The 14,077-nt window shown below is 39.6% G+C and overlaps 1 protein-coding gene across 1 annotated transcript in view; it reads right to left on the bottom strand.

Moving 5' to 3' along the window:
- Positions 1–13,876, bottom strand: part of SGCZ (sarcoglycan zeta) — a 1,068,194-nt gene extending 1,054,318 nt beyond the window's left edge. The window contains exon 1 of the mRNA XM_043454521.1: positions 13,755–13,876. Within this exon, the coding sequence (XP_043310456.1) occupies positions 13,755–13,793 (39 nt within the window). The 5' untranslated portion in view covers positions 13,794–13,876. The remainder of the gene's footprint in view (positions 1–13,754) is intronic.
- Between the last annotated feature and the right edge of the window lie 201 nt (positions 13,877–14,077).

Genomic DNA, 14,077 nt, shown 5'->3' with positions numbered 1-14,077 from the left:
TTGGAAGGCAGGTAAGAAAGTGGTCATAGAGCAACCTCTATATCATGTTGTATCATGCTGAAGAAAATGGATTATAAAATAAACAACAGGGAATGAACAAAGGCTCTTAAGCAGGTGAGGAGCCAAAACTATTCAGTTCAGTTCAGTTCAGTCCCTCAGTTGTGTCCAACTCTTTGCAACCCCATGAATCGCAGCACGCCAGGCCTCCCTGTCCATCACCAACTCCCAGATTTACTCAAACTCATGTCCATCAAGTCGGTGATGCCATCCAGCCATCTCATCCTCTGTCGTCCCCTTCTCCTTCTGCCCCCAATCCCTCCCAGCATCAGGGTCTTTTCCAATGAGTCAACTCTTCACATGAGGTGGTCAAAGTACTGGAGTTTCAGCCTCAGCATCAGTCCTTCCAATGAACACCCAGGACTGATCTCCTTTAGGATGGACTGTTGGACTCCTTGCAGTCCGGGACTCAATCTTCTCCACCAAAGCATCAAAATTCTTTCGGTGCTCAAGCTTCTTCACAGTCCAGACTCTCACACATCCATGACAACCACTTAGAAAAACCATAAGCCTTTGACCATGGAACCTCTGGCAAAGTATGTCTCTCTTTTTATATGCAGGTTGGTCATTAACTTTCCTTCCAAGGAGTAAGCGTCTTTTAATTCATGGCTGCAATCACCATCTCCATTTGAGTCCCCAAAAAAAAAGTCTGACACTGTTCCACTGTTTTATTCCATGAAGTGATGGGACCAGATGCCATGATCTTAGTTTTCTGAATGTTGAGCTTTAAGCCAACTTTTTCACTCTCCTCTTTCACTTTCATCAAGAGGCATCTTTAGTTCCTCCTTCACTTTCTGCCATAAGGGTGGTGTCATCTGCATATCTGAGGTTATTGATATTTCTTCCGGCAATCTTGATTCCAGCTTATGCTTCTTCCAGCCCAGCATTTCTCATGATGTACTCTGCATATAAGCTAAATAAGCAGGGTGACAATATACAGCCTTGACGTACTCCTTTTCCTATTTGGAACCAGTCTGTTGTTCCATGTCCAGTTCTAACTGTTGCTTCCTGACCTGCATACAGGTTTCTCCAGAGGCAGGTCAGGTGGTCTGGTATTCCCATCTCTTCCAGAATTTTCCACAGTTTACTGTGATCCACACAGTCGAAGGCTTTGGCGTAGTCAATAAAGCAGGAATAGATGTTTTTCTGGAACTCTCTTGCTTTTTCGATGATCCAGCAGATATTGGCAATTTGATCTCTGGTTCCTCTGCCTTTTCTAAAACCAGCTTGAACATCTGGAAGTTCACGGTTCACGTATTGCTGAAGCCTGGCTTGGAGCATTTTGAGCATTACTTTACTAGCGTGTGAGATGAGTGCAATTGTGCGGTAGTTTGAGCATTCTTTGGGATTGCCTTTCTTAGGGATTGGAATGAAAACTGACCTTTTCCAGTCCTGTGGCCACTGCTGAGTTTTCCAAATTTGCTGGCATATTGAGTGCAGCACTTTCACAGCATCATCTTTCAGGATTTGAAATAGATCAACTGGAATTCCATCACATCCACTAGTTTTGTTTGTAGTGATGCTTTCTAAGGCCCACTTGACTTCACATTCCAGGATGTCTGGCTCTAGAAATTATTATCTTGTTCTAAAAGGGAAGCTGGAATTGTGGAATGAAGATTGCTTGTCGAATAGGCTAAGCAAAGCAGATCAGTTATAAAGAGTCAAGAACTGGCTGGTTCCTTAATAAGGAATAATCTCCCTTTGAAGAACCATGAATAGATCTTGTTTCCTGGACTCTTCCATTCGTACAAGTTACATTTTCTTAGGCAATCCCTCACTAGCCATTGTTATCACCTGCCATCTTCAGTTAGATCCAGGTTCCTCAGTCCCATTTTGAAATATGCATATTTATGTTACCTTATTCTTATTAGCCCATACTATAAGTCTCATAGAACTTCTTAAGACTTAGCTATGAAGACTACACAGCTTTTACTGAAAGACTAAGGATATAAAGAATAAAATATCTGCAAAGCCATCTAACCAACAGCTGAGATTTACCGATCAATAACCAACCATGTTCATTAGATGTGATGTGCATTTCAGAATACAAACACCTTAGTCTATATCTACTGAGATTTCTTCATAATTTTTCTATGCCTCTCTGCCTAGTTAGGCGGTTTCCTCTATTAGCATTCAGGCTTTGGGCCACCTCTCAGAGATAGAACTGCCAAATTCCCAGAGACATAGAAACATTACTGACTATAAGTTATCTGATCATACTGTCAAAAATACAGAAAATCCACTAAGGAAACTGTCAAATGTAATTCATGGTTCCGGAATAGTGTAATGTGATTTCATCAAGATACACAAAAAAAGACTATAAAGTGAGTCACTATTATCTACCAATAATCTGTAGCTCCCTTTTTTCCAACTCAAACATTTTAGTCATAATGAATAATAATTAATCAGTAGCTATGGTCAAGTCTAGCATCCAGAAACCATCTTGTCTTCATTTTGAGAGCACTTTTATGCATTTCTAGGAGCTTCTGAGTCCCTCTCTATTCAGCTTCAGGCCTAGCCAATGTGCCCCAGTTTCCAATATTTCACAACTTATTATGAGATGACTTATTAAGAATTAGAAAAGGAAAGTACAAATTCCTTAATGGTGATTCCAACTAAACCCCTAACCCTCAGGCCACAACTGCAGCATCACATAAGAATTCACTGCAATGTGATCAGCATCACTGCAAGAATAAGAGAATATTCAACAAAAGTTCAGAAGAGAGAAGATGAGAATTTGATCTAGGGTTTTAACAGAAAGTAAAGAAAGGGAAAACGCTGACAATGCGGTTTGATGGACCTGCTATTCAATTAGATGAGTGAGACAGGTCAATGTGATCCAAAGAGGATCCCAGAGCACCAGCAGGAGTGCCTAAGTGTACTGTTACACACTAAATCAAGAAAAAAAGCTTTGTTAGGCTGAGGTGGGTGTGAAACATCCAGGTAAAGATTTCTAGAATAGATTGTTGACAGAGAGGAGCAAATGTAGTTTCCTCAAGTTAAAGGTGTAAGATGGTTGTGCATTACAGTGCATCATCTCCTTGTAAGTAAAAACAGACGCTAGGAGTAGATAATGAGTTTGAGTAAGCTCCGGGAGTTGGTGATGGACAGGGAGGCCTGGCCTGCTGCAGTCCATGGGGTCGCAAAGAGTCAGACACAACTGAGCGACTGAACTCGACTGAACTGAACTGATGAGTAGATAAGACTAACTAGAAAGTATGTAAAAAGAAGGAATAAAAAAATATCATGAACAAAGTCTCAGGCAACAGGAAATCTGCAGCTGAAGATGAAAAGTGAGAAAAAGAGAGTGAAAGATAAAACTGGTAAGAGTTCATATACTGCATTTCCATTGAAAATATAAAAAAAGACACATTCTTGCCAAGAATTTGATAATGCAATCTATCAAAGAGCTTTAAGACTTGTATCTACTAACACCACAGTGAATCACAAGTTTTGTAATGTATTAATTTAGACATTGGAACATTTAAATCAAAGAGAGACAAGAGTTACCAATTAAGTCAAATGTTTGCTTGGGGTAGGAATATCATGTTTATTTTGTTTACTTAGAGTCATTCTTTCTTTTTCAATTAAGCTTTAAACTGCTGATAACTTTCCCAAGTTTTAGTTGATGTTTCTTCTTGTGATCTTTATTCATTTGTACTCCAATACTATTCATGGTAAAACAAGAAGTGCAAAAAACAAGATTTCAATCTTTAGGATTTTGATTGCATTGTATTGGCTGGAATATACTTAGCATACAGTCTACAGTTTTGAATGAGCACAGAGTTTAAGATAAGATGGGTAGTGCATCTCACTAAACATCACAAAAGGAGTCAGAGAAAACAAAAATTATACTCTGAGCATGTGTGCAGATATTTTTACAATTATGTAAGTCTGTTAAATCAAGCTGAAGTATAGAATTAACTAATCATTTGAGATAGAATACTATCATGGATAATGTTATTTTTTGGCATGCTTGAATCATATTTTTCAAAAGTTTCTGAAATTCACTTCAGGTGTGTATAAGTATGAAACAGGTTTTGAAAAAAATTACTAGTTGTCAATGTTAAACACTTTAAAGTCAGTTGTGTTTTTATTTATTACATGCAAAGAGCTCTTCTTGTTTTAGGAAATAAGTGAAAAAAATACACACATAAAAACATATCAGTATTTCTAAAAGGAAAGAAGGCTTGTATAGTAAATGGACACAGACACAAATGAAAGATCTTCACTTGTACTTGTCACATGCCAAAATGTATTTAATTAATCCAGCTTTATATATCACATCCATAATTATTAAATGCTTAAAATTTCTCCCAAGAATGCTTAAACAATGAGGACCTTTATTATTAAGACACAACACTCTGCATGGAACTGCTTATCTTTGAATCACAACTAAAACATGAACTTTAAGAAACTTCATGAGATAAAATAGCTAGAAGTCCAATTGCCTCTGCTGCCTAGAGCAACTCAACTGATCAAAACATTGATTTTTGCAAAGTGAATCTGAAAAAAATAAATAAATAAAATGCTGATTCAGATGAGCTCATTTACTTCCACTTTTATTAATGTCTCCATACCAGACACAAGTAATAAGCATTAAAGATGTAGAGATTTAGAAATGCAGACAATCATTCTCCACAAAGGCCAAATTTGGAACAACAACAAATAACAATAATGACTTAAGACAGAATGCCTTGGAACAAATAGAAGTCTTGATAATGTAAGTGCTAAATAGCAGTCTTTTACTTTGGATGCGCATGGGTTTCATTTTGTGGTAAGTAGGTCCACAAGTGATACAGTTATTATGTGCAATGGAAATCATGCACACAACATAACTGGATACACACAGCATGATAATTCAAACCTTTTAAAATTTGTAGCCTCTGACAAGTGGAAGAAAGTGCCTACAGAGAGATAAGCTGTCCAGAAGAGATGAGAAATATTAAGGCATGTCCACCGAAATCTTATGAAAATAACTGAGTCTCTGCAAAAGGTCTTAATAATCTCTGAGTATTTATACAAAATTATAGTCACTAACTCTTTATGAAAGTATTTAAGTACAGTGAAGAAAACAAAAAAGTATTATGAGGCCAGGAATCAGGTAAAGACACAGGTATCCGTGTTACAGATAGGCCACAAATTTGCCTCTGAGCATTTTAGCAACTAAGGCAAAGAAGAAAACACAATCAGTTTTATGATGAAAAACATTGCTAAGAGTGAATACCAACTGGTTTCTCAGAAGCATAACTAATTCTGGTACTCAGGCTAGATAGTATTTCCCTTTCATGAGTCTCATGTTGAGAAGGAGGTAGAAACCCAGAATATAATTCAATAAGTCTTAGGTAAGCAATTTCTTACTTCGAGTAGTTAATTTCTTCTTCTGATTTAAATTTTAAAAACCCTCGACTACTCTGAGTAGATATAGGCTTGTGCAACTGCAATGATAACAGTATTTTCCCATTCGTGACATTGATTTATTATATCATGTTTCACAAAAATGTTCTTCCTTGTGGTAGCTGAATTGGTTGTTTCTACCCAAGAAAGAATTAAAGGCTCTTTTATCTCAGGTAGATAATGTGTATGTTTCTAGCCATTCTAAACAAAGATGAAAGTTTAAAAACCAGCGTGAAAAGAAGTTAGATAATGATAACATGTGGGTTAGTAATTGAAGTATTACACGTCTCCAGCAAAGAAGAATATGGTAGGCTTTTACCTCTCTCAGATTTAAGGTTGCATTTCTAATTATTTAGAAGTAACCCAGAATGTCCCTGATGTATAGTCATTAACAATTCAGCTGAGAAATGACAAAGTAAGTGTGCTGTGCAAGGCACTAAGAGTTTAGGCCAACCAGATCCCCACTCCCCCAGAAGCCAAACCTCAAATCAACTTGGTTGTATTCTCTTCATCATGTCATTTAACCAGTCACTCTGGTAAATAATAGAATCTGTATTCTCTAGAAGAATACCCAAATCTAGATCTGAAGGGAAGAGTTTTGAGAAAATTGAGAAAATTTTCTTAGGCAGAAAATATGTTATCATATAATCATACCTTATAGTTAGACACTTAAATGTTGAGGCTTGCAAAGGCTTTGAAAAATATTTCTCAAGAAGAGGTGTTATTCAATAATGACCCCCTTATGAATATAAAAGAAATGTCCTTGCACAATAACGTTCAGTTATCTGTATATCTTCATTTGTAGTTGTTGATATGTTAAGTCTCAAAGATTGCCATTGAGGATTTTAGTTTGATAATGGATTCAATTATCTGGTATTTATTTCCAGGTTTTTGGCCTATCATGAAAGCTAAGAACGTAATAATTTTAGTGTAAGTACAATCATTCAGATCTATTTTTTTCAATTTCAAGAATGATTCTAAATATACAACAAGGTGGAATGCCAAAGCCAGATTGTAGGTTAAATCCAATTTATGGCCCTAACAAAACCAAAATTATTTGCAGTGATTCAAGAGTAATTGAATTCATAGTGATTCAATCACTCAAGTGATTCATAGAACTAGATAAAATATGTAGAGTTTATTTTAAAAGATTGGTACAAGGTTATAAAACTTATTCAGTGACCTAAATTCATGATATAATTATCACTTCCTCTAACATTTTATTCACAAACATCAACCACTAATAATTTGGTCCAAAGTAACTGATTATGAATGAGCATATCAGTAAGAAATTAAAACTGTGAATAATCATTATGTAGAAAGTGTAAATACTATGACTATAGCTCAAATATTTCAGTTTTCTTAGAAACAAGAATGTTAGAGAAATTCAGTAAGAAACCTCTACTATCAGAAGTTTTGCAAGTATCCTGGAATTTTTTCCCATAAATAAGAACATAGTATTTGGATATAAAAAGCACATCTTTGAGTTCTGATTCCTTTATTTATTCACCCTGTGATCTTAGGCATTTTCACTAGATTTTTCTGAGTCCCCATTCTGGTACCCTTAAATGAGAATACAATATTCAAAAAACTTATTATGCTGTTCAAACGAGGCTATATTGGGGGAATAAAAAGAGCTATATTACTTTTATTTATTGATTTTGAAATGATTTTTTCTGGGGGGGGGGGGGCACAAAAATGTCATTCTCAAAAAACGTTCTCAGAGCCCTAGACTCTGAGACTTGGAAGATAGGGATCAGCTGGTCTTGAGGTTTTGACTTTGTGTTCTTCAGTCTTGCAGTTCTAGGAAATGTCCTGGGGTCAAGTGCAGGGGCAAAGGAGAAGTGGCCTGATAGAGCCCTCAACCTCTCTTGCCCCAACTAGAACTGTTCCCCTTTTATCAGTATTAGGTATTGTAATTGTTTAGAAGACACTGTTCGAACAAGTTCCTTAGATGTGGCTAAAAGTGATTACAACAAGACCTAGAAATCAAATCCAATTTCCACCCTGCAATGCCACAATCACCTGAGAAACCGGAGGCAGAGAAGGGTTGTAATATACCCAAGGAGCCACCTACGGGTGATGGCAAAGCCAGGCTTTAAACAAGGTCATCTAAGCACTCCTTCAACCAGACCTGTGCCCCTCTCACCACACAAATCAAGCTCCTTAAAGGTTACAAGCTGTTAGATTTTGAAGTGAGAGATTTAGTACATTGGGGTGCCTCTGACTTCCAAATGCCACTGAACTTCATCTTTAGTGTGGGGTGATGGTTTCAACTAATAACTAAGGCTGAAACTTCAGCTCCTATTCCACTGATGGGCATTGCCATGGCAATTAAAGCTTTTCTGGCTGGATAATGAAAAAACATTTTTTAAAGGTTTCTGATCTCAACTTGCCATAGAAGACTCTAGACAACCTATTTAATTCCAACAAAGCAGTATAAATGTGCTAAAACCAGATCAGGGCTTACAATATTTTTTAGAGTCAATCTCTAAAAATACCATTTAGGAACATCAAGGAAACTCTCAAGATACTTGATGCAATTTTTAATTTTTAGGATGGAAATCTCTGTAATTCTCTTGGAGGCATGGTAATCCTTAAGTTTGTTCATTCTGTGGTTGGCCTAGAAGTGTCTGGTAAGTTTCATTTAGGATATAAGATTACCTCAGGCTTCTAAACATTTGCCAAGAGAAAGAAGAGCATTAGAGTAAAATAAAAACTTATATGTTAGTATGTTAAAATCTGTACTTGTATAAAATGAAGCAGTTTACTCCATCACATAGATTTAGAAACTAACAATTTTATCACAAATCTATTTTCTGGATGCAAAGGAATCAAGGTTAACTGTTTCTCAAGCACAATTCTAAACAATTAAAGTTATAAACATATTTTGACACAAAATGTTTATTCATTTATGTACTTACCTATTTAAATGTATATACACAAAAACTTCACAGAGATTTGAACAAAAGTACACGGTCATTTTCCTTAGGAACTTAAAGTTGTAAGTTCTGCCACATCATATTTTAGCCGAAATTCCAATACAAGTATGAGAAACACCTCACTAAATATTACATAAAAGGAAAGCCCCAAAAGACATGTTGATTTATTGTCTTACAGCATTAAGCCATCTTGTAGAGCTATGATTTTGAGTCCATAAATCTTAAAATATTCTTTTTCACTGGACCTTCAAAATTTGATGTATTTTCATTTGCTAAAGTCTGGGGATCAGCAAAGCTATAATAGCCAGTACAGAGACTAGAGTATACCCTTAGTGATGACAGGGGCTACTGAAGGTTTCTAAAATTGTCATTTGCACAACTTCCCTCAAATGTATTTTTCTTAATTCTCTTACCATTTATATCAAAAATGTTCCCGCATCCCACTTGTGTAAGTGTGTGCTCAGTTGCTCAGTTTTCTCCGACTCCATGACTCCATGGACTGTAACCCACCAGGCTCCTCTGTCCATGGGATTCTCTAGGCAAGAATACTCGAGTGGATAGCCATCTCCTTCTCCAGGAGATCTCCCCAGCTGAGGGATCGAGCTCCCATCTGTGCATTGCAGGCTGACTGGTTACCATCTGGGCCACCAGGGAAGCCCCTCACACCTCCTAAGCTATATAAAAAGCAACTGTTTCCCTATTGCTCCTTGAAGTTTACTTCAACGTCAATGAAACAAGTCTATATTCTGAATACAAAGAAATCAACTTTAACTATTTCTCAATCTTGGTGACTGGTCCCTGTCATCAAAAGAGAACTGGAACTTGACCTGGATGGTCAGAATTTATAATTCACTTACATGTGAAAGAGGTCAAATAATTCAGTAGTCACAATCATGTTTCCTTATTCTAAGCCAAGACATGAATATATAAGGCAGGTTGCTAAAAATATGACATTGGTTGGACAGTATTATTTTTCACTATGGAATGACTAACAAAAAAATACCACCTACTTACACTTATCACAAAGCCTCCTAACACGGCAGCAAGACGACTTTCCTGGGCTGAGTGTCTTGTTGATGAAACAAACAAACAAACAAAAAAACATTTTTAGGATTCTTCTAAGTGTCAACTCTCTTTTGGATTGAAATTATAGAATAATGTACTATGAGACTTGGTTTAAGATCTCCTCAGTGTTTGATCAACTACTTGTTTAAACACTTAGTTGTTTTTTGGCTAGATTATCTCACCCAAGCACTGTACTTTCTTAATGACCTAATTGTATTATTCAGGGAAGCTTGTACCTTGCCTATCTAGGGCAAGTTTCAAGCTCTTCGTAGATGGAATTTTATTTAAATTGAAGAGATAAAATTAAGCAACAGTGACTGGACTACATTTAATTAACTCAAACAAGTACAATTATATTTATTGAAAAATTGTCTTATGCACCTTAGGATTAACTATACAGTTTATAATTTTTGTACATTAAATGATAATTAGGAAAATATTCCAGAAGCATATTGTTTACGTTCTGCAAGTAATGGAAAAAATCGATTTTAACTTCTAGTTAATCATCCTGTTATAGGAACAATTCTGACAAATAAAAGTGGTATCAAATAATACTGCTAAAGTTGTAATGTCCTCCTGATATGTTTTATGTTTTTGATCTCAAAGCAAATTACAGTTATTCAGAAATATATGCTTAGCATCTGAAAGCCTAATTTCTTGATTGCTAAATGAACAGAAATGAATTAAAGCTCATATTTCAAAAGCTAAGTAAAGGAATTGCCAAAGACATATGGGTTACTTAAACATACTATTTATTCAGCCTGATATCTCACAAACAAACACTGCAAAAAGCAAATGTATAAGGTGCCAGCTCTGTAAATTAGCGGCATTCTCTGTTGCAGTGCATAAGATACGTAGCTTAAAAGAGGGCAACCCCAGAGCTAAAATAAAAGCTACAGCTATTCTGTCAATTATCAGCTACTAAAAGTACTCTGTAACTCAGATATTCCAGGGTAGAGGGTGCTGTCTCTAATATCAATATTCATCAACACCCACATTTGCAAAGCAGTCACCCATATGCTGGGTTGTTTGATGCTGTTTCTTCTTGAAAAACAAACACCAGGGCAAAATCCAGCGTAAAGTTATAAATTTATTGGAGAAAGAAACAGGTAGAGATCAAAAGGAAAAGCAAGGCCAGAATACTTTGAGTTAGAACGACGCTCTCCTTTCAACACGGATCTATTTCATCAGACACTTGGGTGCAGAAGAGAAGATGAAACATGCTTGTCTTCATTAACAAGCAAGTTTTATACACATAACATGTTAGTTTTCCACCTTAAATCTTTTAATATGCAGATTACATTTAGTTTTATAATAATGACAGTAGTGGCTTAGCACCTAATTACTGAAGCTTACCTTTAGTTTAGAAACTTGCATAGGACAACACTATTTACTAAACAGTACTTTAAATATCAGTATCCACACATCCAACAGAGCAAAAAATGTGTGTTTGTTTTTTAACCTCAAAAAGAGAAAATAGTTTGGCACAAAGATGAAGAATTAGCAGAATCTTCCTTCTCTAAGACCTGGGGTGAGCAGGTTCAACTAATAATGACACTAATGATCTAAAACTAAGCTAAATGGAATTCTTGCAGTATTATGTACATTTGTTTATCCATCAAATCCCAGTGAACATTGTTTTTCATCTCATGTATTTAAAGCATCCCAGAAACCAAAGTACTTACGTGGATCTGTCTTAAAGTAAGCATCTTTGGATCATAGTCAAGAAGCAAATGATGTCAAAAAATAAGTATCCGCAGCTTTTTTTTTCTCCCCTCTCTCCAGTTACTACATGAGGGGCCCTTCAGCAGGAAGCCACCAGAAAATAACTTCAACTGCAATGGTCTAGAAATTCCAAGCCAATGATTTCCTCTGATAAGAGGTAATCCAGACAAGTGTTTGTACATGTAGTTCACCCATCTTTACAATGTATATATTCCAGAGTGTGTGTTAAAGTCCCCTTGTTCCAGAAGTGAAGCCAAACATGACAACACAAATTTTATTTCCCAAACAGGAGGATCTCAACGTTTTCTATAAGGCTTGACTACCTTTCCTCTCTTGCCAGTTTTAACTTCCCACAGCAGCTTGGCCCTCATAATTTTTCAGCACCCTCCACAGATCTTTGCCTCTAACATCCCTTCATCTCTTCTTAGTGGGTCATTGCCAAAACATTCCCTCACCTTTTGTGGCTTATCCACCCAGTCTAGCACATTCTGGCTGTGAGAAGCCCTGAATAATTGTGTAGTAGTTTCGAGGTTAAGGTGGGATCTTCTACTGAACTAAACAGAAGTTTTCACTGTGGATTTGCTCTTTCGCTGGTTTAAAAAAAATCAGTGATGCCAGGATTCAGAAGGAGATAAACTAGCAGGAAACTAATAGAATATCAGGGAAAGTGATCCCCCCCAAATGATTTTCCCCTTACATTTCCCACAAGAATAAGCTTGTTCATGTGGCCTCTTTTGCATCTCATATAAAACCTACCCTTCTCCCAAGAGGCTGGGATGCTTCGGAAAAGGCAACAAGATCTTTCCATCACAAAGGCATTGAGTCCTACCTTAGGTTAACATAGAGATTATAGGAGACCTCTTTTCCAGGCCATGGTCTACGGATGGTGACCTTACCCATAACACAAACTTATTGTTTTCCAACCTTAACTAGAGCAGCAAATCTGTCTCCTCCCTATTTAACTTTTCCCCAACAAACTCCATGTCTTAAACGAAATGATGTCTTAGTTCCTGTGATCATCCCCCCTCCCCCCCACCAGCCCTTCATCTACAGTGAGAGGCAGGGCCAGTCCTCTCTCTCTGCCTCCTTGCTCTCCTACGCGTTTGGCATAGGGATCGGGGTGCATCTCCCAGGAGAACTGGGCTCCTGGGTGGGCATGCTGGAGCTCTGTGCTCAGGGCAGAGAGAGCAGGCTGCAGACAGAAACTTTTGCCCTCTACAGGGGATTTCTCCCATCCTTTCCTCCTCCTGGGCAAAATCCGTTTCCCTGGTATTTCTGGGGAAACCCTACTAGTGAAGTTCTCCCAGCTGGTGAGGGTACCTCTAAAAGTCCACACCTGAACAGATGGACTCTTTTAGTCCATCTGAACTGAATCTCTAGTATGAGAGACAACTCTCTGAAGCAAGAGAAAACGCCTGGGAGTTAAAGAAGCGTGAAGAATAAAAAGAAAGGATGCTCCCAAGCATTGCCCCCTTTCCTGCTGTTTCATTTACCGTGAGCGGGACATTTAAATGATTTTGTGGATTTTTTTTTTTTTTTAAGTTGTTTCTCTTTTGGTTTTAATAGGCACTGCAGCGGTGCTCTTTTAAAAGCTGTGTCCACAGACAGAGGGGCAAACTGTCAGCCTGAACGCTCTTGCCAGCCAACCCTTCTCGGTGGAGAGAGGGTGCGGCGAGGGGACCCCGCGGAGCGGCGCGGGGCAGAGGGGGTTCCGCGCGGGTCAGGAGAGCCCCTGTTCGGAAGGTGGGAAGAGGGCAGAGAACCTCCCCGGGCTTCCCGCCCCCACCCCGGTGCAGCCCAGACTGGCTCCCGCCTCCCCGCCCCCTCCTCACTTCCCGAGACCGGCTGGCGGGCTGTGGATGCTCCCGGCAGGCACGTTCTCTGCGCCGGTGTCGCCGGGCCAGCGGGGGAACCCCTCTGGTCCCTTCCATTGCGCCGGGTCCCCGCACCGCACACGAGTTCGCGCCCAGGGCAGTGCCGCTGTGGCTGAGACCATGTCAGCGGTCGTGGGAGAAAAGGGGTCGCGGGAAGAGCCGGGATGAAAACCAGCCTTAGCGGCAGACAGTACCGAGAATCTCTGAGCGGAAATAGGCGGTCCCCGCGTCGGGTCGGAGGGGCCGGGCGGCTGGGAGCGGGAAGAGGAGGCAAAGTGGCCGCGCAGCTCGGGCAACTTTGCTGGGTAACCGGGTGGCAAGGGGCAGAGACCGCGCCGCCGCCGCCGCCGCTGCCCGGGCGCTGTGAACGGACACGCGCCCCGGGTCTGGTACCCAAAGTGATGCTGAAACTGACGAGGGGAGGACAGGATGGCCGTGGCCGGGAGGAGCAGGCAGGGAGGGGACCCGGCCCGAGAGTGCACGCCGAGCCCCAGAAAGCCGCCCTCCATCCTCGTCCTCGGCCCTGGAAGGGGAGCCCGCGCCCGGGTACACTTCACCCCAAAATGCCCACTCGCCGTCCCACGGGGCCACCAACTATTCTAGCAGCGCGAGGAAGAGGCAGCGGGAAAAGAGACAGGAGAGCAGGCGAGCGCCAGCCAAGGAAGGGACGGCGCCCGCTCCGAGCATCACGTACCTTGAGCTCCTCAATGTCCAGGTTTGTTGATCTGTCCATGGAGCGAAACTAAAGGAAGTGAAGAGGAACCGGGCAAGTGGGACCGAAACACAATCTAGTCTCTTAGTTTCCAGCCTAAACTCAGCTTTATCCTCCTCCAAACCCTGGCAGCATTTCTCAGTCTCATTCTCCGTGATCGCGCCGCCTCCACCGGTTAAAAATAATATAAATAAATAAATAATAATTGTAATTCACTTTCTTTGACTTCCTCCAAGATTTTGTGCCAGGTGATCTTTAACCGCGGTGCAACACAGCTCAGTCGAATCAAGCAGGGGGTGGGGGGA

Source organism: Cervus canadensis, chromosome 31 (genome assembly GCF_019320065.1).
Source record: "Cervus canadensis isolate Bull #8, Minnesota chromosome 31, ASM1932006v1, whole genome shotgun sequence".
NCBI classification, from domain to species: Eukaryota; Metazoa; Chordata; class Mammalia; order Artiodactyla; family Cervidae; genus Cervus; species Cervus canadensis.
Note: the sequence above shows the minus strand (reverse complement) of the source record. Positions and strands in the feature narration are given on the sequence as shown.